At 33.7% G+C, this 26,194-nt stretch overlaps 1 protein-coding gene across 1 annotated transcript; it reads left to right on the top strand.

Annotated features, from left to right (window-relative positions):
- The first annotated feature begins 461 nt into the window (after positions 1–461).
- LOC134232024 (proteasome activator complex subunit 3-like) lies at positions 462–26,194 on the top strand. The gene is made up of 10 exons (XM_062714000.1): positions 462–593; positions 5,442–5,474; positions 6,639–6,701; positions 8,035–8,130; positions 9,271–9,322; positions 9,516–9,628; positions 10,601–10,669; positions 10,928–11,050; positions 23,992–24,078; positions 26,030–26,194. Exons 1-10 carry the CDS (start codon positions 543–545, stop codon positions 26,111–26,113), a joined length of 771 nt encoding a protein of 256 aa, XP_062569984.1. The 5' UTR covers positions 462–542; the 3' UTR covers positions 26,114–26,194.

The following is a 26,194-nucleotide window of genomic DNA, read 5'->3' as shown; positions in this document are numbered from 1 at the left end:
TAACTTTAGGGTATAACACTATTAAAAAACCAATTCCAGCTTTAAAGATCTACACAAGATAGGAAATATTTTTTACCAAAACAAATCCAGATAGAAATAAGTCATTAACGAAATGTGTTGGACCCCCCACCCCACCTTCCACCCTCCAAAAAAAGTAATAAGGAGGCTTCATCTGCAATGACCTCCATCCCCTCACATTTCCACTTTGATATCATATCAGACACCCTTATTGTTAAAATTACTGCTCGCATAAGATGATATGCTTTATGTTACTTACAATTTTTGTTTGTATCCGCTTCTAAAATATTCTTTATCCACACAGTTTGAAGAATAGCGCCAACATTAACTTCTTGGTCGCGAAGAATATTGGTTGATCTTGACAACAGACGAGCGCCACCTATTGGTAAAATAGCTCAATTTATCTCCCTTTCCTGACGCTCTCCAGACATGAGAAAAGCATAAATAGTCATACTCTTAAAGTTCAAGGCCGAGAAATAAAGCCACATTGAAATTTGGCGCTACATCCTCATAATCTTATAGCGATGTCAAAGAAAGGAAGTAAAGATTCCCAAAGATCGGATACGCTACAAAAGGCATGTCTTTTATGTCTATTCTTTTTTCATGACCAGGGATTGATGCGCTACAAAGAAAGGGTCTATTTATTTTACGACACGGTCTTAGTTCAGATGAAATCGCGAGTACAGCATGACATATGGGATATCCTTTGTTTAGCTGCAGATCTGTAGCTCTCCGAAAAAAATTATTGATAGACCGGAGAGCTACAGAGCCACCCATTGAAAAAACTGTATATTTATTGCGCACAAAAAAATGCGCTCGGTTCTCGATTTATTTCTCCATGTTTTTAAAGCTGTAATCTCAAAATATTACTAACCGTGTGTTCCTAACATATTCTTTGACTCTTTCAAAAACAAAAGATTCCTCATAATCGTTGTTAATAGTCCTCCTGGCCCTGATATTGTAATCATCGAATATTTTTCTTATTTATACTGCCATTTTGGTTTCAAAGATAATTCGGTCCAATGTGCTTCGTTCAGATGTCAAATACGAGAGAACTTGATACAGGAGAAAGTAATTTTTTGAAATCTTCCATTTTTGCAGTTGAGGTAAGAATTTGGAAAAATTAATCAAGAATCGAGCGCACTTTTTTGTGCGCAATAAATATACAGTTTTTTCAATGGGTGGCACTGTAGCTCTCCGGTCTATCAATAATTTTTTTCGGAGAGCTACAGATCTGCAGCTATCCTTTGTTGTAAACAAAATAAAATTTTACTCTCGTTATACTATTGAAGATAAGTTCCATTTCGAAAGATTCCTTTTTCGCAAAGAAGATTCAGGGTGATATACATTTCATTATTTGATGTATGAGGTCAAGATTTCATTATTTTTTTTTCCCGAATTTGTTCTACGGTGTTAACAGGTCCATTACAATCACTAGATTTAGCTACATAGGTAGAATACTAGAATTATCTACGTAGCTTTATTTACCTACCCCAGGTAACTTTATTTAGCTATTTCAATGCAATTTTTCTAAATTTTTCTGTGTTATTAAAAAGAGACAAAAAATCGAAAGTCAGTGACTATTAATAATTAAAATAGGGAGGTGTAAAAAAAATAATCCAAAGCAGAGATAGTTTATACAGTGCTGTGTTTGGACAATTTAGAGAAAAACATGTACCGGTAATTCTGTTGTATGGCTAACTGTCCCCTCTCTTGTGTGCGGTGAGGCATGACTGAGTATGATAACTTCACATCAGTTAACCAGAACTGAATTTCTTTTCATTTCATTCAAGGAGTAACTGTTTTAATTGTCTTACATAGCCCCAAAACTTTTGGAAATTTGATTGCAATTGTGCAGAAAAAGACATTTCTTCAAGAGTGATTATTTCATGAATTGTTTTCAGATGAGTTCAAAGTTGAAAATGATCACTGCATCAAAATGAGATTTTCTGCACATCCTAAGAAAGTGCTTTTTTACAGAAATAAATTGATTTGGTAGCTAAATAAAGCTACCTCAGATAGGTAAATAAATCTAAGTAGGTAAATCAAGCTACGTAGCTAAATCTGGTGATTGTACCGGACCTGGTTAATATTAAAGTTACGAGATAATTCTATCAGGCAGCTCACTTCAATGATCTGCAGCTGTAAAACATAATGTACTTCAACTATCTACAAATCTATCTATAAATTAATCTTATGAAGAAACTGTCTGTTCATGATTAAACATTTTCTGTTTCAATTTTACTGTCCTGCTTAAAGCCTTGAGGATGTATACGTAGCATAGGCCGAGCTGCGGGGCAGTCCGCTCACACTACCGAGGGACTACACTTTTATTGTCCGATTGGTTCTTTCCTTAGATTTTCATCTTTCCTCAATATTGTGCTGCATAATTAATAAGTCCATATAAAAGTTCACTTATTTATTTACATATATATCTACACACAATATTTACACGCTTGCACACAAAGTCCACATTAGAAACAATGGTAAAATACAGGGCTGGGACTATACAACTTTTTCTACATTGAATACTCATGATATTTGAGCCACGATACGTATCATATTGATTTGTTAAATTGGTTATAAAATCTTTTTTTGCATTGAAATAAACACAAAAAAATTTCTTTGCGAATATGAATAATTTATTCAAAAGAGTTGTTTTTATGTTGTAAAAACAAAATATTTTACTTATGTGGTGTAAATTATTATTTATTTCATATCTATATTTATATTTAGCTTATTTGTTTTATATATTAAACCCCAAATGTTAAATAAACAAAGAAAAACAGAAATCAGAATTTTTTTGTGATATTTCGATATTTCTTCATAATATGCATCAATATTTGTATCAGCCTCACGCAGAATCGATATCATATTATCAATATTTCGATATATCATCCCAGCACTAGAAAAATAATCCAGTTGAAATATATAAAAATCCTAGAATCCTGCAATCCACTATAAATCCATTTTGATTTCTAAAACTAGCATTATAACAACACAACTGCTGCAACTTTATCTAATAACAACTTTTCTTCAACTACTCCAAATGATAAAATTGGCTCATTTATATACTGTAAATCACTTTCTATTTGCGAGAACTTTATTTTCGCGTAATTACGCGAGGCAGTATGCTCGCGAATATTTCATTCTCGCGTATAATTGAATTCCTTAAGATTATATAGGGCAATGACCACAATTCGTGAAAATTTTGTCTCGTTAATAACAAGTCAATGACTATCTGATTCTCGTGAAAATAAGGTCTCGCGAAAATTAAGTGATCTACAGTAGTAAACTGTCGAGCCTCCACAATGAAAATGGGGAGTGAAAACTTTACCTCCTCTAAGTGGGGAGGCAATACATAAAATTATACATTGAATGACAACCTGTGATTAACTAATTATCACTATAATCAATTCAAAGGGCAATAAACTGATCTTTTTTACTAAAAGATAAGCTACAGCTAAATGGGAAATTAATAACAAGTAGCTAACAATCCGGAATCTGACAATCAACAATTGTAAAGAATGACTGCACTTAAGGACGTTATTTGGAACCTTTTCGGTTACCCATTTTAAGCTTAACATTACAATATATCGCTAAATTAATCTATGATTAATGTGCAAGCATATGTTTTTGATATTTATTTCTAGAATTTTTCGTCATGCATATTTCTATAATTACATACAACCCTGTTGAAAAGAACATGTTTAAGCCATAAATTCCGGAAAATTGAACTGGACCGCTTTCGATTTTAAGGTGGCAGCAAAGGGGCGGAGACATTTAAATCGCATGGAAATGGATCATAAGCACATGGTTTTCCGTATTTGATTTACATTATATATGAAAAAGGCGGAGAGGAGGGTTTTGTGTTCATTGTGTACAAAAAATAAATGATTTATAACCATGCATATAATTTCTTTAATTTGTATCCACGTAAGTAAGTAAAGTAAGTAAAGAGCTGAACATTAAGAGAAAAACAAAAAGTTCATAAAATTAAACAAAATTGTGATAAATATATGTCTGCATTTTGTACGCTTAGGTTTGTAGTGTCTTTTTAAAGAATTATTGGTAGATGAAAATGACACTGAAATACATTTTTATTTTCTGAACATAATGGACTGTCTCAGCGTAAATGAAAAATAATTTGCAACCTGTCTATAGGATAATCTGAAATAAGTACACACAATAAATCCATAAATGAGATGCCATTTGATTACTGGCAGAGATAATTTTCAAAAGAGTTTTGATCTTTATTCAGAGTACAAAGGACAATGCATTAAAGAAAATGAATTTCGGCTTCTACATTATCAAGCACTGCATAATTTTCTCTAGCTAACGTTCTTTTAAAATTGTAATACTTAAAATCTCACTGCTCATGTAGTATTTGCTGTCAAGCAGCGAATTAACTAAATCTTTAAATAATTATAAATTATGTGTTCGAACCTACAACGTGTATTTAAAAAAATGACATTTTCACTTTATCTTAATCATCTTGAATAATAATTGTGGACTAAATTAATTAGTAACGGAAAAATAAAATAAAAAGTTTATTTTTTTTTTGGTGTGACCGTGGGCTCCTACCCTGACCTAAAACTGGTCGGGCTCCCGTTTTCAAAATTTCTGGATCCCCCACTGCTATATGTACAGCATGTAATCGGCAAAATAATACCCCTTTTCTTTTAAATGCTCCGAACAAAAACACTATAGTGAAAGAAGTCAACGTAAACTTTAAAACGCCAATGAATTGTACACAGTGATCTTAAATGTTTTGAAAATGGAAGTACATGTAGATATAAAAAGAATTTTCCAACGACTGACACAATAAAAGCGTATCGAACAATTGAATGTCACGTGAGAAAAGTGATTATAATATCAAACGGGTCACATGGGCTGACACTCGGTGACTTGCTAATTTAGAAGCTAACTCGAGCGAAGTTTGGGTACATTTTTTAAAAAATTAGATATGAGCCGCAACTTGACCAACATTGTCCTTTGGATATGTATAGGTTTAAAGTAAAATACACATTCTGTGCAAATAAGAAAAATGGTCAAGTTGCGGCTCGATGTAAACAAAGTCGTTGAAAACTGGTATGCATATGAATAACAATAGAAATGAGACAAAACTGTAAGACCCCCGTCTCAAAAGATAGTGTCGCTCGGCATTATTTAATACTTTCATGTAATATAATACACCAAAACCTGCTCTTAAGACATTGTTTAATACCTATTAAACATAAATTTAATGAATTTTGGAATTTTATTTTGCGCAAAGCATCGGGTTCCAACTCTCATAGCTTAAGTGCAGTCATTCTTTGCTACATATGCATGTATTATATTGCTTTGCTTTTCAATAAAACCTCTATAAAGCATTTATGTTAAGACTTTGAACATTAATTTTTTCATCTTCTTCTATTTTTCAGGTTAAAGAGTTCAAGGACAACTTCAAAAAAGAGGTGCTATTTTATCAGATAACATATTATTAGATAGTACATTTATTAACATATGCATAAAAACCTTTGTAATTCGTAAAATAAGACAGATATATATAAGAGGGTTGTCCCTAAAAGTTGTAGACAATGTTTATAGCTTTTTAAAAATGCAACCAATACAAACCAAATTTTGCATAGACTTGCATGTAATATATTGAATGTTCTTTAGAATTGATATATATATATATCCTTCATATTAATTATATTGGTATTATATTTATTTATATGAAGGCCAGCATGCTGTGTCGGGGCATGAATAAATTTCGGAATAATTTATGCTTATAACTATTACATTTGCTTTTATTTCTTTCACACTGTGTAAAACATTGGACTCAAATTTAAATCAGTGAAACCAGAATCAAAATCTTGATATCATGTCAAATTTTCCTATGAATAGCTTTAGAAACAGACGATTGGTGTCATGATTTTAAAAGTGTTGTTGGAATTGAGTTTGATTAAAATGACGTCGTCAAACACGTAACCGGTGCACAGAGATGTGATAAATTGTTTTGGATATTGTTATATATACCAGAGATGGGAAAAAAGGTACAGGAGTAACATTTCACACTATATTATTATAGAGAAGTTATTTTTAAATGGTCTGAAATTCAATGATAGTGTTTTCCTACATATATATACTGATAAATAGTTACCGCATGTAAGAAGTGGAGTACTGTTTGTTAAATGCAGACAGTAGGGAACGTTCTGTTCCACGAACGACGGTTTTTTTGTTACATACAATACAAAGTCCACACGGTGATCTTTTGACTAAATATATCGACTGGGACATTAGGAAATATTATTAGGATGTGAACAGCGTGTGTAGCAGAAAAAGAGATCATGACATTATAGGAGACGTAAATTAAATTACGCTTGCTTTCGTGCGTTGATGTAAACTTACATGCTTTCTTTATATTTTCATAATTTTCTTATCAAATGTGATATTATCATGAAACTTGAAATGCATGATCATAAAATGTTACTCTTTGCTATGATAAGAAAAGAAATTTAATTTAGCAAAAAGAAGCTAAACTTTTTCCCCTGTCTACGACTTTTTGGGACAACCCTCATACATTGTAAAATGAAGAGATTTTTTCCTTCTAATTTTAAAAATTTCTATGTTTTCAGGGTGATCACTTAGTTCAGGATGTGTTTCCAGCAAAAATATTAGAATTAGAAGAACTGTATCAGGTAGAGGAACTATACAAACTTGATTTCATTATTTTGTTCGTATTTTTTTTTATCAGCCAAAGGTTTTCTATCTTATCATGCAGGTTTATTAATTATTGAGACATTTTGACTTTAAAAATTGTTAATCGCATAGCGTTAACTTTTGCACCAGAAGGTAGAACATATTTATTAAAAAATGGAACATTTTGATACATTTGTTAATGACTACATGGACATGTATGAGACCTAGAATGATCAAACTTTGTCTGCTGATCATCTTGAGTATACAGTTTAAATGTGATGGTTAAAATTTAGACACTTTGACCTTTAATTAATAAAGAAGATAATGCCAAACATTTAAAACCCTGTTTAGCTCATAACAGGAAAAGTATTTTGCTTTGAGTACTCAAACTTGTACAGATAAATATGCATGTAAAGTAGATGGAACTTTTCTCACATTGTATATATAATATGGTCATTATGTCCTTCAATTAAGATGATTTGACCAATTATAGACTGAGGCAAAATTTTTGCCAGTGCCATCATATTAGTATTTTGATTATGTTCACATTTCCACAAAGCAGTGGGATTCTTCTTCTTTCACAATAAACAAGCTGCAGATTTGGTGTTTGTGCCATGACCATTTCAGAAACTTCTTATACTGTAAACCAACTTTTATTCGCGTGCAAGAAATTTTCGCGAAGTTCGTGAGAGCCTCGTCATCGTGAATATTTCTCGCCGCGAACCAGTCTATGTGTCTATTAAAAGGAAGCCTAAATAGGCTTTTATCGCGAAAATTAATCGTCGCGAACTTGTTTACCCCTGGCAAATCGCGAAATAAAGTCGTCGCAAATAAAAGTTGGTTTACAGTAATCTTATAATGTTTAAGTCTATTATTATCTTTAAAAATTAATTTACTGCATAGCTAGGGGATGCAGGTCATTTACCAGTCCTGAAGAAATTTTAATATTTGATATGACTTTCTTCCATGCATCTGTTTATGATCGATATTTTTGCTATTTGATGGGCATATCATGTGCCGTAGCAGTTCAGCTTGTTGGACTGATAAGTGACACACAGCTTTGTACAATATACAGTGTCATAGATATTTGTATCCCCAAATCAGAAAGTGGAGAACTAGAATTCTGTGAATTTGCATTTTTGGGGGGGGGTGTCAAGCAAAACTCAAAAAAACTCAAAAGCTATATATAGATCATTCAACCAGAATTACTTTTAGAAAAAAATTCTGTCCTGACCATACCTGAAAATAGCTCTATATTGTATTAGTAATTTTGCATTTACATTTGTTTATTTGTATATTTTTTCATGTTAAGGTCACATATTTTTACTTTAGAGCATGACAAAGTCTCGACTGGCAGACATACATGTGGACCTCAACATTCCTTGCCCAGACCCTATCCTATTTACAAACAATGCATCAGGAGATGAGGTTAGTGTCAGATCAACAAACAATTTATAGATATGGTACATACAGCAGATCTACATGGAAGATACATAAAATATTGTTCCTACCAAGGACTTTTCAAACCTACTAAACTAGGGATGTCAAATTGGTAAATATTTGATAATCGGTTACTTGGACGATTTTCCAATTGAGTACCTGGGTACTCGGTAAAATTGTAAATACATGTTCATTAATTTATTTTAATCCAGTTAAACTCTGTTAAACATCAATGTTTTTTTATTGCATTTTGAGTGCATGTTTAAAAACAACCGAGTCCAATGAAAATGATTTATTTTACCTAATTATATTTATTAAAAAAGACACACACACACACACAAAAGACATAATTTACAATTTTTTTTTTGGGTAGATGCTTTAATCAATCTGCCACCCACCTTTGTAAAGTCCCCACTAGTGAAGCAGAAGTAACATAGCCACAGGCGATAACAGGTGTTTTACAGGTGTAGGCGACGGCACTCTAATTATCTAATGCACATTTAAGTTAATTTTGATAAGTTTTTGATAAATATATGTACTTTGGAATAAAGAAAAAATATACATCTGAGAAACCGAGTACCAGTTTTAGTATTCGAAACTCGGACATTCGATCGAGTACCCGGTGACATTCCTATACTTAACATTGATTTATGTTTTCGAAAAGGGGTCCTTTTGGGGGAGGGGAGGAGCAAACCTCACTTTTACATGGTTTAGTGTATTAGAATATATACATTTAATAACTCTGCAAAGTCCAGGGTGTTCCTCCTTCCCCTTTCATATTATTGCTAAAACAAATTTATTTAAGATAGCTATTTTCTTGGGCAACTTACTTTTTGAAAGGGCTGACAACTTTAACTAATAGTCTGCTTTACATGTTTAGGCAATATTACAGGAGTTTTAAACACTGTTTCAAACCATTGAAATTATTTTCTTGGTGTAACAAGTGAGATGAATTCAGTATTTGAGTAAGACTGCATGTTGAAGGTTTAAAGTTGACTATCTTTTGATTCTGAATTATTAGACATGATTTAGTTCTGATCAAGTTGTTTCAGACTTTAAGTTTAAGTCATGTATAAAGTGATCTTGATGCAACAATATTTACCATTCCTGAATTTCTTTTTATTACAGCCTGCAGGCAAAAAGAGGAAAATTGAAAATGACAACCATAATGATGTCTCAGGTAAAATGTCAAATGTAAAATACTTGTACCTTTAACACATAGCTATATAGTTTAATATTTCTTGTATAAATATTTCAAAGTCTTTGTGCAAATGACTTCGATCCACAAAATCACATTCCCCAGAAAATTAATTTCATAATTGACTTATCTGTTAATCAAGAGAACACTAGGCATTACTTTGTTTTGATGCCAGGTACAAGGGTCATGGTGTTACCCAATGGTCCAGCTCCTTGTAATAAGAAGTTAGTGGTGATAGCAGAGAAGTTAAAACCATTAATAAGAGACCTGATGGATCACACAAATATGGTAAGATATGTATAAGTTGTGACACTGGTCAGCAATTTATCTGCAAATGAGCAAACAAATGAGTTCTGAAAGAATTGGCAAGATTTATACATGTTGTATTTAAAAATGCACTTGCAGGAATCTTTAATGCGTATGAAAACTTTTTTAAAAAATTCAATAAATATTGAAATAAATGTTTATTCACAATTCTTATTTATTTTTTACAAAAAGCAATTTGAAACCAAAAGCTGATCATTATTAGTATAAATCTACACAATACAGTATAGAAGTCACCACCAGTTTCAGGGATTTATTAATTCTGTTTTAACTACCAGTAAACGGTACCTTTCCCCTTTGAAAAAAATGTCAAAATTCCTCTCTTTATTAAAGAAAATTCTACTTTAACATACATGTAATTTTTAAGATATATTATTTACAAATACAAATATATATGATAGTTCCATAAATGTCCCCCAGATTAGCTATCAAACTGCAGACAAATTAATGCAACATTATCTGAAAATTTCCAGGGGGAGAATGCAAACCCTATACTCCCATATTCACACCTCTAGCCCTAATGTTAGTAATCACTCTCATTTTTCCTCCTTGAGAATGGGATTTAGCTATAACAAGATTCCTGCATATACATGTAGAAATTCTAGGTCAGAAAATGCAAGCTCAAGCGTTGCTGGTAAAATTAGTTTAAAATTTATATGGCATCATTTTGATATTGAGTGAAATTAAAAGAACATGTAATATAAGTATGGGATTTTATCAAGAAAACTCAGTGGGACAACTTCCCCTGTTATATTTCCAGAGATATAATGGAAGATTGACTCACAAATATACAGACCCAATTCTGCATTCATTCAGCATTCACTCACCATTCACTTATAGCTTGCTCAACATTTTATGGACTGTATGTTTAGAATTGAATATATTTACAAATTTCTGACATCATTATAAATTATATTTTAATTACATTCCCTCCAGCTGAAAATGTGGATTGCATTCCTGATTCCAAAAATTGAAGATGGAAATAACTTTGGTGTATCAGTTCAGGTAAAAAATGCAGAGATACTCTTTAATCAGTTATTGAAAATAGACAATACATTTAATATGTATTCTGATTGTCATCAGTTAATGGAATTGGTGGAAAGAATAGTCAGTGTGAAAATTAGAATGAGTCACTGCATGTTAGTGCATGAAGCAATTTATTATTTAATTTCAAAGAAAAGGAAAACTGATGAATTAGAATGTGTGAAATTACAACCTTTGACCTACTTAACTTTGACCTAGTTTTTATATTTTTGATTTCAGGAGGAAACAATGGGAGAGGCCAGACAGGTAGAAACTGAGGCTGCCTCTTACCTGGACCAGGTGTCTAGATACTTCATCTCACGGGCAAAACTCATCTCCAAAGTGGCCAAATACCCACACATAGTAAGTCATCTCATGGGCAAAGCTCATCTCCAAAGGGGCCTAATACCCATACATAGTAAGTGGCCAAATACCCATACATAGTAAGTTATCTCACGAGCAAAACTAATCTCCAAAGTGGCCAAATACCCACACATAGTAAGTCATCTCACGAGCAAAACTCATATCTAAAGTGGCCAAATACCCACACATAGTAAGTCGTCTTAAGGGCAAAACTCATATCTAAAGTTGCCAAATACCCACACATAGTAAGTCATCTCACAGGAAAATACCCACACATAGTAAGTTCTTCTCACAGGGAAATACCCACACATAGGAAGTCATCTCACAGGGAAATACCCACACATAGGAAGTCATCTCACAGGGAAATACCCACACATAGTAAGTCATCTCAGGGGCAAAGCTCATCTCCAAAGGGGCCTAATACCCATACATAGTAAGTCATCTCATGGGGAAATACCCACACATAGTTTTGTCATATTATGGACAAAGCTCATCTCCAAAGGGGCCTAATACCCACACAAAATAAGTGGCCAAATATCAATACCCACACATAGGAAGTCATCTCACAGGGAAATACCCAAACATAGTAAGTCATCTCAGGGGCAAAGCTCATCTCCAAAGGGTCCTAATACCCATACGTAGTAAGACATCTCATGAGCAAAGCTCATCTCCAAAGGGGCCTAATACCCACACATAGTAAGTGGCCAAATACCCACACATAATAAGTCATCTCACGGGCAAAACTCATCTCCAAAGGGGCGTAATACCCACACATAGTAAGTGGCCAAATATCCACACATAGTAAGTCATCTCACAGGAAAAACTCATCTCCAAAGTGGCCAAATGCCCACACATAGGAAGTCATCTCACAGGGAAATACCCACACATAGGAAGTCATCTCACAGGGAAATACCCACACATAGTAAGTCATCTCAGGGGCAGAGCTCATCTCCAAAGGGGCGTAATACCCATACATAGTAAGTCATCTCATGGGGAAATACCCACACATAGTTTTGTCATATTATGGACAAAGCTCATCTCCAAAGGGGCCTAATACCCACACAAAATAAGTGGCCAAATATCCACACATAGTAAGTCATCTCGCAAGAAAAACTCATCTCTAAAGGGGCCTAATACCCACACATAGATAGTCATCTCATGGGCAAAACTCATCTCCAAAGTGGCCTAATACCCACACATAGGAAGTCATCTCACAGGGAAATACCCACACATAGTAAGTCATCTCAGGGGCAAAGCTCATCTCCAAAGGGTCCTAATACACATAAGTAGTAAGACATCTCATGAGCAAAGCTCATCTCCAAAGGGGCCTAATACCCACACATAGTAAGCGGCCAAATACCCACACATAGTAAGTCATCTTACGGGCAAAACTCATCTCCAAAGGGGCCTAATACCCACACATAGTAAGTGGCCAAATATCCACACATAGTAAGTCATCTCACAGGAAAAACTCATCTCCAAAGGGGCCTAATACCCACACATAGTAAGTGGCCAAATATCCACACATAGTAAGTCATCTCACAGGAAAAACTCATCTCCAAAGGGGCCTAATACCCACACATAGATAGTCATCTCATGGGCAAAACTCATCTCCAAAGTGGCCAAATACCCACACATAGGAAGTCATCTCACAGGGAAATACCCCTACATAGTAAGTCATCTCACGGGCAAAGCTCATCTCTGAAGTCATCTCACAGGGAAATACCCACACATAGTAAGTCATCTCACGGGCAAAGCTCATCTCCAAACGGGCCTAATACCCACACATAGATAGTCATCTCATGGGCAAAGCTCATCTCCAAAGGGGCCTAATACCCATACATAGTAAGACATCTCACGGGGAAATACCCACACATAGTAAGACATCTCACAGGGAAAACTCATCTCTAAAGTGGCCAAATACCCACACATAGTAAGACATGTCACGGGCAAAGCTCATCTCCAAAGTAGCCTAATACCCACACTTAGTAAGTCATCTCATGGGGCAAAGCTCATCTCCAAAAGGGTCTAATACCCACACATAGTAAGTCATCTCATGGGGAAATTCCCACACATAGTTTTGTCATATTATGGACAAAGCGCATCTCCAAAGTGGCCAAATACCCACACATAACAAGCATTGGGAAGCAAATTGAAAGTGGGGGGGGGGGGTAAGTGAAAGAGCAAAAAAAAATTCAAACCTACAAAAAAAAAAAAAGTTCACAAGCCAAAATAAACAAAAACAAAATTGTCTTAACATGAAAATCTTATTTCAGTGAAAGGGGGGGGGGGGTTTATAAGGTAGAACTTCTTTCAGTACCAAATTTTTTTTTCCAAATACTAACACTTACTATTTAGGCGAGAGTAAGGTGTTCCTTCTTCCGTCCATCTGTCGAGCTGTCCCTCTGTCTGTAAACAATTTTTCAAAACGCTACTGCAACAGTAATGGTCTGATTTCAATATAACTTGGCACACAAGTAGACTACACTAAGATACATAATTTAGTGCATCGGTTTTTGATTTCGATGAGCGGTGTTGCCATGGTTAGTAAAAAAAATTTTGGTGAAATTCCTTTTAAACGCTTCTCCTCCTACAATTTTGGTGTGATTTCAATATAACTTGACACACACGTAGACTACATTAAGATACATCATTTAGTGCATAGGTTTTTGATTTCATTAAATGGTGTTGCGTTGATTACTAGAAAGAGAAATTTTGGTGAAATTATTTTAAAATGCTACTTCTCCTACAGTTTTGGTCTGATTTCAATAAAATTTGTCACACAAGTAGACTACACTAAGATACATAATTTAGTGCATTTGTTTTTGATTTCGATGAGCGGTGTTGCCATGGTTAGTAAAAAAAAAATTTGGTGAAATTCCTCTAAAACGCTACTCCTCCTACAAATTTGGTCTGATTTCAATATAACTTGGCACACAAGTAGAATACACTATGATACGTAATGTAGTGCATCAGTTTTTGATTTCCATGAACGGTTTTGCCATGATTACTAAAAATAGAAATTTTGGTGAAATTCCTTTAAGGTAAAGATCCATACCATGCTATAGAAATAACGGAACTACAGATTTTGTTGAAACTTTTCAGAATCTTAACTGAGTATTTGTCCTTTCCAGATCAGTGTAAATTTTGGGGTCAACCGGGCCTCCTTTAGAAAGGATTGTTACTAAAAATAGACATTGTCTCCTGAAATTACGGAAATGCAGTAATTAAGATATTTATGCTAGATTTCTAAATGTAAAAGCAAAAGAATTTTTTTAACATATGAATTATAGAGAAAATATGTTTGTTTAACGGTTTAATTATTTTTTTAATCTGCTGATCCACCTAATATTACTTTCTAGGGCGAATTAAACATATTTAGCTCAAAATTATAAAGTTCATTGCTAGTAAAAATAAATTGCTGTTCGATATTCTAACTACAGATTTCTTTTTAAAATTAACACGTTATTTTTCAATAGTCTCTCCCTTATATGGCATAAAAATTAAGTGGGGCAGCGGGCATCAAACAAGAAAATTTCACATTTTTGTACCAAATTTGCTGAAAAATGATTATTTGAAAAATCTTTTTAACATCTATACTTTTATGATTTGGGTGCAAAAGTCGCTTTAAATATTTAAAACTATCGTTAATAGAACATTAATAAGTATGGTTTAAATTATAAGTTAAATATTTATTGCAGAGACGGCCAAGAATTCGTTTTCACGATTCACAAGCATTATAGTAATCGGGTTCAATCTTCGGAATATTCTATATACCGGTAATGCGCATGTGTGACGTTATGACGGAAGTGAAAGAAGAAAACACTTTCAGTTTCAACATTGGTCGTTTGGATGCGATTTATTTGATTAAAAAATGAGAGAAGTGGCACATTTTACAACTTTTTGTGTCTATGTAATACATTTTTCGCTATTCATAGATACAAATAAGTGGTTTGTTTGCCACATCTTTTTAACGTCTGGTTTCTGATCACAGGAAAAGCTCCGGTCTGTCTAAGTAAGGTGCAACGTTGTTTATCATGTTTTTATCCATGTACAAATTGATAAAATCTATGTAAGCGGAGATGGATATGTTCAGTGTTTCCACTTTGTAATGTTTGTTTGTTTTTTTTAAACACCGTGCTTATAGGAGATCGTGTCCTTGGAAGTTGGAAGGCAGAGATCCCATTCTTAAGCTAGGGACACTGAATGATCGAGGTTTTCCGTATATAACTGAAATTCGTTTAATAAATTCTTAACACCAAGCTCCATAGCTGATGACATTATTACTAAAACTATGTCATTCAATTGGTAAAATATGAACTCGTTCAATGGTGATATGTTTGAGTAATTTATGTATCTTTAAAATGAATAAGGTTGGATAAATTAATATCTGAAAGAGTTCATAATTAAAAGGATTAAGTAAAGGAAGTCAAACAATAAAAAAATATTTGTTTTATGTACTCTGACCGACCTGTCAAAATCACTCTTACACAATAATTTTTTTCAGCACTTATAATTTTTTTCTCGTTTCCATAATATAAATTCTATAGGATGCTTCTTGATTGAAATTTTCATGGTGGATCTAGTGGCGAGTGTGTGTGTTCCCATGGACATTGCAGAGTTATTGTATGTACATACTAAACCAAGCAGTACAATTCTCTGTCATCCTTGGACTTTTAGTAAGACGTAGTATTCTCTGCACTAGTGTCTTTCAAATGGCAAATAGATTTTCATTGGTTAAAAAATTAATAACATCAGGTACTTTTAATCGTTGTTGACAATCATTAGACAACTTACCGGTAATCATTTACTTCTTATATGTAATCCTGTTATTGGAAATTGGCTACACTCTTTGACATTTGCCCGAATATCCCGGCCACGTATATTTCAACAATGAATGAAAGCTGTGTAAATTTTAGGGGCTAATTATATAACATTAAGAATACCATGCCTTACTGAAAGTCCAAAGATAACAGTGAATTGTACTAAAAGTGACCTTGGACCCCTCCTTGGAAAAACTGATCCATGCAAAATTGGTATGAAAAGTCACTGGTATGATGCTTTAAAAGTCAATGACTCCCTGAGTTAATAGAATTTTCTATGTTAAAGTGATATTTTGATATGTATCCAGTGAGCATTTGTTCGATGTATTGACTCAGATTCTCGAACCTGTAATTGTCTGAGCATAATTGATGAACATTATAAATACCGAATACCAGTATTTAATTTGTATGTAATTGTACATTAAAAGTAGCTGAGAAATGGTACATGCATTATGAACATGGTCTAGTTTAAAAAAAATCTTTCTGTTGCTCTGTGCCTAAAATAAAAACATTTAATCAAGACATTCAAGATGGTTCAATTTGACTTGTACTGGAGTTTAGGCTGGAGTTCAATTATACTTCTTCAAATTGTATTCTAACCAAATAAAAAAAATTATTTTTTTTTCTTCAGCTTTTTATCATGCTACATATGACACAGCATAAAGTCCTAACTCATAAGTTTGGGAAGGACTCTTCATTCATTGGGGGAGAATGGGTTGATATGAATTTTGCATGCTGGTCCAATACATTATCTGGCTTTCTTTTATCTTTCTTTGTTTTTAATGATTAATGCATTATTAAACAATACACAAACAACCTAATTATATAATTCTAACATTGTAAGCACTCGGCTTAACATACAGGGTAGAATTTGTCTGTTTGAAATTTTATCCCTTTCCTTATTCCTTTTTTATATCACACACTTTGATCTCATAGGCATTCCTATTTTATATTTCCCTTCTTTGTTACTGTAATATTGAGATTTGTGGGTTTAAGTCTAACCACCATTACCATGACTAAAGTTATACATGAAATTATGATCTAGAATAGTACACTAGGGATCCACATTATCTTATTAGCTACTGATACACTGTATCTATCAGTATACTATAAATATTCACGGGTGCTTGAAGACAGAAATACCCCCTCCCCATCCGATATAGACCCCTGAGTCTGTTCGGCGTATTTTTTTCTCATTTATTATACATATTGTATATACTGTAGATGACACATTTGTAATTTTATCATCAATTTGGAAATTGCCTTTGGCAAACATATTATAACAAGAGGCCCACAAGGTTTGAAAATGGTTATGTACTATGTACAAGCATATAAGCATACGATAATGACTTTCGACAAGACAACCATTTATCATGTTTATTTGTTACTCTGTATTTTTTTAACTTACAGAGAATCGAATCCAGGACACCTGTCTAATGACAGGTGCACCAATACACTACCCACAGCACTACAAATGGTAGCTAAAGGTTAAAACATATTTTTCCAAATTTTCAGCATATGTGTGTATTATTTCAGGAAATATATTTTTTCATGCATCAATGTCCTTTTCTACTTGAATATGTTGAATGAAATATTCTGGGTTTTTTTTTTATCAAGAATTATTCAATGTTTCAGTGCAAGGATATACCAAATTATAACAGAACATTTATATATGTGCAGTAACTGTTTTATCTATGATATATACATTGAAAAAAAAAGTTTTCCACAATTTGTTTTCAAATCCTTAGTCAATCCCCAAAGGACGATTTTCGAGGACAATATTTCAATTCAAACAATCGAGAAGAGAAAAACGACATTTAAAAATCGGAATATTGAAGCAAAGCAGTTAGGTACCTGAATACTTGAGCCGTGGTTGAATTTCGAAAATGGTTATGTACTAAGCCTTAGTATGTACAAACATATAAGCAAACGATTACGACTTTCGACAAGAGAACCATTTATTTGTTACTCTGTATTTCTTCAACTTACAGAGACAAAAAACGACCCGATTGTCGAAGTCTTTTAGTTATCTTGTACTCGAGACAATTTCCCTCCATGCCATCTTTGTTGTACTTTCGAATTCTGGATGTTTCGGGACCGCGACGTTTCGGGACCCCGACGTTTCGGGACCTGACAACACGTTTCGGGACTTGGGTTAACACGTTTCGGGACTTGGGCTAACACGTTTCGGGACTTCTATATATTTTGTTAAGGAAATGAAATAAAACTTGTTTACTTTTGTTTTTATGTTTATATATGTATAATTTCTCAGTTTTATACACAATTTATCATTTAATTAAGAAGCACAGATTGGCATATTAGTTTGCATGCGGCATGGAGCACGCCTGCCGAGAAAATCAACCGCCCGCAATGTTGTCTCTACATTTCTTATTACAGCATTTGATATACATGATATATTACCTTTATAAAGTATTTGGTTCGCCAAATTTAATTCAAAAAATATATTTTAGAATTAGGCTATGTATTGATTTATTTATAGTGTTTGATACGAGAGTTTGCAGAATTAAAACCGGGAGACAGTCGTAACTGCTGTGCGAAGACCACGGACGTGTTTTCACTTCCAAGACTTTCTTCCTCTCCATTTTAATAACAATTTTAAGTGTTTGATTTCATATTTGTTTACAGAATTAACAAAGGCTCAAGCTAGCACATGTGCAGTAAAAACTTTACGTTTTACGGGTAGTTGTTATGTTTACTGTGTATACACAGACTACAAATCTCAATGAAACTTAATTATCGATCTTCGTATATACCCGACCAGTGCGTAACATTATGTGATGTTACATAATTAGGTACATGACACACTGTTTAAATGATACTGTAAATAAATACTAAATATTATTTAATTTGCAAATATTAAATTTTTCATATTACATGTACGTTGTAAAAGTGTTTAAAAGACATTCCAGATTAAAAAAAAAATGACTACGTTAACAGGTCAACTTAAATTTTATTTTTTATTAAATTTCCACCTAGCCACATTAAATAGATAAAGCTATGATGAAATTTAGAATATTTTTAAAGACATTATTTCAAACGATATCAAACGAAATCATGTTGTTTATACCATTAAATATTCTTTTTTTTAAAGTATGGTATTTTTTAAAAATCTACATGTAGGGAAAATATTCTCGCAACATTTGTAAAATATGTTTATTTACAATGTTTTGGAAACTTTAAAAATGTTTTCGTAACATTTCCAGGGAGGAATCTTACAATAGATACTATGCTAAAACTTTTTGAAAAAAAAAATATTTGAAACTGTTTGGGAAAAAAAATAGAGAAAATCAATCAAAACATTTTGAAAACCTTTATATTTTATTGAACTTTTGATGATGGGAAAATTATTACTATTATATAAATATTGTTTGATTTGTAATTATTTCATTTACCAATAAACAAACGATATTTTTTTTGCATATTTTTAGATTTTTATTTTCTTAAAATAATTTCAATAGAAACCACACAATCTTTTCAGTCCCCATTACCGGCGGCGTCTTTATACATGTACGTAACACTTCCCTATGGGATATGTGTACCTGGTCCTAGTTGTTGTTTTAACAATTCAATGACATATTTTTAAAGATATATTCGACGGTAGCTGGAGATCACTTGAATATTTTAAAATATATATCATCAACCTGAAATATTACGTACTCTGTGTACTTAGAATAATATGCTATATCACCATAATAAAATAATTCGTTGAGATCCCGAAAAAAATTCTTTTTATTAAAGAGAAAACGTATCTATGGCGATTAAATTATAAAAAAAAATATTTTATAAAGTTTAATGTCTGTCCATATATTTATCTAATGATACATTAAAAAATAAATAAATAATTTTAGCTAAATATGTTATTTATTTCAGTATTTATTGAAATCCCGAAAAATTTAACCCAAGTCCCGAAACGTCTTGCCGCAAGTCCCGAACCGTCTTATCGCTAGTCCCGAATCGTCGTGTACCTAGGTCCCGAAACGTCGGGGTCCCGAAACATCTTGCACCCGTACTTTCAGTTTGACGAATCATCTAAATTTCAACTCTCCTTCGATCATGCATCCCGGAGATAACTGAACATCGTATTTTTTATGCCTTTTATTTGGAAATTAATGTACCTTTCTTTACACAGTAAGTGAAATCGACGTCAGGCATTTTTGATGGAATAAGCGTCGGGCGCGTTTGACGTAATAACGTCACTGACGAGAATAACGCTACTCCTACAGATTTGGTCTGATTACAATATTACTTGGCACACAAGTAAACTACTTATTAAAAATTGAAATTTCTGTGATATTCCTTTAAAACACTACACCTCCTACATATTTGGTCTGATGGCAATGGCTTCTTTTCTCTTCCTTTGTTATAAGTACAAACCAGTAGAGCTACAGTCTGGACAGAGACTTCTGGTTTACCTGAACTCTAGCTGCAGAACTGTAGCTCTCTGCTTGAGAAAATTTGGATAGATAAAGCAGAGAGCTACAGATCCATGCATTGTAAAAACCTTCGATTTACACGGATGATTTTTTGTCGCTACTTCAGGGACTTATTTCGTGTAGTTTAAGCTTTCTCTGGCTTTTAGAATGGTATCCTATAATAATTCATATATTTAACTCTTATATTTGATACTTTGTTTACCTTTTAACGGTCCGAAACAGTCCTGTATATAGTTTTGTAATGTCGGTTTAAAAGAGTTCCATTTCGACGTCCGTAACCACAAACAGCCATTTGTTAGTGTTGAGAGGTAAGTAAATGATCAGGAACTGAAGTTTACTGTATGATTAATTATTAGATACCATTTGAATTATTTTTAAAGCTTGGGAAAGTATAAAATACACGAAAAAATACCCATAGTGAGTGACAAAAAATCGTCGGCGTAAATTGAAGGTTTTTACAACGCTTGGATCCATAGATCTCTGCTTTATCTGTCTGAATTTTCTCAAGCAGAGAGCTACTGCTGTGCATCTACCTGAACTCTAACATGCCTAATAAAAGGGGGTCGAGGGCTAAATCTAAAGCTAAATATACAGTATGCCTATCTTTATAAAAAAGAGGGGGACTGAGCCATCTTAAAGGTTGCTGAATACATGATGTAGTAAGTCATGTTACTTCATCTCACAGACTAAGCTTATCTAAGAGGTGACCAAATACTTACACTCTCACTCACCGATAGGTTTAGAGAGAAATAAATTTATAGTTCTCCAAAGAAAGGAATCAAGGAGAGGAAATTTTGATGGTTATATCTTAAATCATGGTTGGAAACCCACGGGTGATCTCGTCTTTACTTATCACCCGTGGGCAAACTCACCGAAAAATCGTCGTATGTAATTAAGTATGTATGGGTCATTTGATTGGCCGCTTCACAGAGTCGCGATGCCAAACAACGAATTACAGTTAACGTTACGTATGCAAGTTCGGCATTGCCAAAAACATGAAAAACTCATTCCGTAGTTAACACAGCTAATAAATCCACTCACCGGTACATTTTGAAGTTAGAAAGAGGTACTCCTATATACCGTATATCCGTTTTTTTTCGCGTGTTGGAAATTTTGCGAAAAAGGGGTAGATTAGTACAGTTTTTATTTTGGGTAAGTTATTTTTAGCTCACCTCAACGAAGTTGGGGGAGCTTATGTAATACCCTCGGCGTCGGTGTCGGTGTCGGCGTCGGCGTCGGCGTCCCGTTGAGTGAACAGGTTAAAGTTTTCGGTGTAGGTTTCATTTCCAAGTAACTATAAGCCCTATGTTGACCAAACTTGCATGGATGATACATCTAAGGATGCATACTACCGGGCTTGCTTCGGATGCTGAATCTGACCTACATTTTCCGGTTGAGTGAACAGGTTAAAGTTTTCGGTGTAGGTTTCATTTCCAAGTAACTATAAGCCCTATGTTGACCAAACTTGCATGGATGATACATCTAAGGATGCATACTACCGGGCTTGCTTCGGATGCTGAATCTGACCTACATTTTCCGGTTGAGTGAACAGGTTAAAGTTGTTGGTGCAGGTTTCATTTCCAAGTAACTATAAGCCCTATGTTGACCAAACTTGCATGGATGATACATCTAAGGATGCATACTACCGGGCTTGCTTCGGATGCTGAATCTGACCTACATTTTCCGGTTGAGTGAACAGGTTAAAGTTTTTGGTGTAGGTTTCATTTCCAAGTAACTATAAGCCCTATGTTGACCAAACTTGCATGGATGATACATCTAAGGATGCATACTACCGGGCTTGCTTCGGATGCTGAATCTGACCTACATTTTCCGGTTGAGTGAACAGGTTAAAGTTTTTGGTGCAGGTTTCATTTCCAAGTAACTATAAGCCATATGTTGACCAAACTTGCATGGATGATACATCTAAGGATGCATACTACCGGTCTTGCTTCGGATGCTGAATCTGACCTACATTTTCCAGTTGAGCGAACAGGTTAATGTTTTTGGTGCAGGTTTCATTTGCAAGTAACTTTAAGCCCTATGTTGACCAAACTTGCATGGATGATACATCTTAGGATGCACACTACCAGGCTTGCTTCGGATGCTGAATCTGACCTACATTTTCCGGTTGAGTGAATAGTTAAAAGTTTTTGGTGCAGGTTTCATTTCCAAGGAACTATGAGTTCTTTAATGACCAGTCTTGCATAGATGATACATCTAAGGATGCATACTTCCAGGCTTGCTTCGGATGCTGAATCTGACCTACTTTTTGTGGATGAGTGAAAATGTTAGTTTTGATGCATGTTTCATTTCTAATAAACTATGAGCTCTATAATGAGCAAACTTGCACGGATGATACATCTAAGGATGCACACTAATGGACTTGCTTCGGATGCTGAATTGGACATACATTTTTAAGATAATAGACAAGGTAAAAGTTATGGTTGCAGGTCTATTACCAAAAAATATAAGGCTTATATAACATTGTATAAACCAAACTTGCACAAATGCTGCATCAAGAGATGAAAACTCTCAAATTTGCTTCAGATGCTGGATTTTCATTACATTTTCATGAAGAAGAAGTAGTTTAAATTTTTTATGTAGGTCTATTTCAAAGTATCGGATCAAAATTGCTTATAAAAATATTTTCATTTTTGGAATGTATACTTTTTGTTGGTTAATTGTGTGACTTTGCCTTACTTAAAGACAACATTCGTTGAGGTGAGCTCTGTAATCTCTGATTACCTATGTTTTACAATTGAAGATTTTTTTTGTTTAAAATGTTATTGTTTTTATGTCACATTATAGCTGACATTTTTTCTGCGTGTTTTATATTTTGCGAATTAAAAATGGTCACAAAAAATGCGAAAAATAGATCATCGCGAAAAAAACCGGATATACGGTAATATCTGACGGATATTTATGTCAGTGACCTGTACGAATTGACTTTCATTGTTTTAAATCAAACTTTGTACGTTTTAAAGGGCGTCAAAATATTTACCACAAATAGCAAAGTAATAAACGTATTCTTCAAAATTGAAGAGGTCGAACTTTCTGATTGGTTGACTAAACACAACAAATTAGCATATTTTACGGTGATATTTCGGTGAGTTTGCCCACCAGTGATAAGTAAAGACGAGATCACCGGTGGGTTTCCGACGATGATCTTAAATGTACCCCCAAACTTTATAAAGTTCATATCCCTTCCATTCTTTTCACAGCTCATACTATGGTCATTTTGTTAAGTTCAGGGTCAATTTAAAAAATGGATAATTCCTATTCTGACCAGATCATGTAAAGGAGAAACATTGGAAGCTTGTTCCTAGCACAAAGGTTGCTTATGTTCCAAAGTGTGTCTTGATTTTTGACCAAACGTCATTCCAGCAATATTTACAAGGTCACTGGGGAAAAAGTGTACATTATGCCTTTGACCCACAATCATTTGATCAAGTTCTCTTTAAGAAAAAAGTATTCTAGCTGTCTCTAATATTCAATTCTGTCTTTGGGAAAAAATGCAGAGTTTGGAGTATGGTTTTTAACATCAATATAGTTAGAGTAAGATCGGTACAAATTGTACATTGTTTCACTAAACATTTATGTGGAAGAATAATATGATTTTTAACAATTTCCATACATCCTGATAATGATTTGTTTTAAATCACAGGATGACTACAGACAAGCGGTGAGGGAATTAGATGAGAAAGAATACGTCAGTCTGCGCCTCATCTGCTGTGAAGTCCGCAACCACTACGTAAGTATCCAGCAAATAGCTGCAGATCTGTAGCTCTCTGGTCTGCAAAAAAAATATGGATGGACAACCAGAGAACTACAGCGCCAACTATTGATAGAAGTGTGTATTTATTACGTATTAAAAAAAATGTGTTGTTTTCTCAATTTATTTCTCTTATATTTATGCTGCCATTTCAAAATATTACTGTGTGTTTCTAGGGTGTTTTTTTTTTTTACTTACACAAAAAACATTTCCCAAAACAAGGCCTGAATTTGAGACCATTAAAAATTTCGCGTATATATATACTGCTATATATTAAAGGTGGGAAGATAACTCAGTCAATCTAAACTTGTACAATGCAGTTTTGTTGCAGAAGTAGTAAAAGAATATGCTAGAAACACATTTATAAATATTTTGAAATATAAAGTGAAAAAAAAAAAATTGAGAAACAGCCTACTTTTTGTGCGTAATAAATATATACACTTTTTTCAATGTAGTCCTCTGGTTGTCCATCCCAATTTTTAGCTCTACTGGTCAGAGACCAGAAGAGCTTATGCGATAGTAATGTGTCCATCATCCGTCCGTCTGTCTGTCTGTAAACAATTTTTCAAAATGCTACACCTCCTACAGTTTTAGTGTGATTTCAGTATAACTTGGCACACAGGTAGACTACACCAAGATACATAATTCTGTGTATCGGTTTTTGATTTCAATGAATGGTGTTGCCGTGGTTACTAAAAATAGAAATTTCTGTGAAATTCTTTCAAAATGCTACTCCTCCTACAGTTTTGGTTTTATTTCAATATATTTACATCCACTGAATATTTTCTTCTTTATTTCCTAAGAAAACCCATTGCGTTCATCACTGCATGAACTACATTAGGCATACCACCTGTACAGATTTCTTGATCAGTGGCCGTTCCATCAATGAAACGTACAAAGACGTTCGCATCATTAACACGATACTTAATATTTTTAATCCTACTTTAAATGATAATTTAAACAGATATAAATATAAACAATAAAATGTCTTTCTTTTTTTGTTATTACTGGAATGAACGGTCCCAGCTATTGCAGAAAAAATTTACATAACCAGCTTATGCGGGTTATGTATTTTTTCTGCGACAGCTGCTTCCGTTCATTCCAGTAACAACAAACAAAGAAAGCATTTTATTGTTTAAATAACTTGGCACACAAGTAGACTAAACTAAGATACATAATTCTGTGTATCGGTTTTTGATTTTGATGAAAGGTGTTGCCATGGTTACTAAAAATAGAAATTTCTTTGAAATTCTTTCAAAATGCTACTCCTCCTACCGTTTTGGTCTGATTTCAATATAAATTGGCACACAAGTAGACTACACTAAGATACATAATTCTGTATATCGGTTTTTGATTTCGATGAACGGTGTTGCTATGGTTACTAAAAATAGAAATTTCTGTGAAATTCTTTCAAAATGCTACACCTCCTACAGTTTTGGTCTGATTTCAATAAAATTTGGCACACAAGTAGACTACACTAAGGTACATAATTCTGTGTATCAGTTTTTCACTTCAATGAACAGTGTTGCCACGGTTACTAAAAATAGAAATTTCTGTTAAATACTCTCAAAATGCTACTCCAAATACAAGTTTTAGTCTGATTATAATATAATGTGGCATGCAAGTAGACTACACTAAGAACATAAAGAGACTTAATCAAGGATCATTATTCTATTTATTGCTGTTGAAAAGTTTCAATTCCCAACTGCTTAACATGGCTTAAGTACTTTTCTCTTCCTTTGCTATAAGTACAAACCAGTAGAGCTTCAGTCTCGACAGAGACTACTGGGTTTTTTTCAGACCAGAGAGCTACAGATCTTCAGCTAAGGATAAATAATGTTTTAAGTGTACTATTATCATTAAGTAAAATTTATACATAATTATACAGTATATAACTCTTTTGTCTCTAACCTGTTCTTGTTTATCTTAGGCAAGCCTACACGACCTGGTGTTGAAGAATATCGACAAAATCAAGAAACCAAGATCAGCAAATGCTGACAGTCTCATTTACTGATGGCAATTAACAGATTAATTGATAAATTAAACACCTTTAATTGATATTTGTGGCATAAACAAACCAAGGAAACATCAATGT

Source organism: Saccostrea cucullata, unplaced genomic scaffold (genome assembly GCF_032062105.1).
Source record: "Saccostrea cucullata isolate Sc308-1 unplaced genomic scaffold, CSIRO_AGI_Scuc_v1 ctg148, whole genome shotgun sequence".
Classification (NCBI taxonomy): domain Eukaryota; kingdom Metazoa; phylum Mollusca; class Bivalvia; order Ostreida; family Ostreidae; genus Saccostrea; species Saccostrea cuccullata.
The sequence above is the reverse complement of the archived record's forward strand: the minus strand, read 5'-3'. Positions and strand labels throughout refer to the sequence as shown.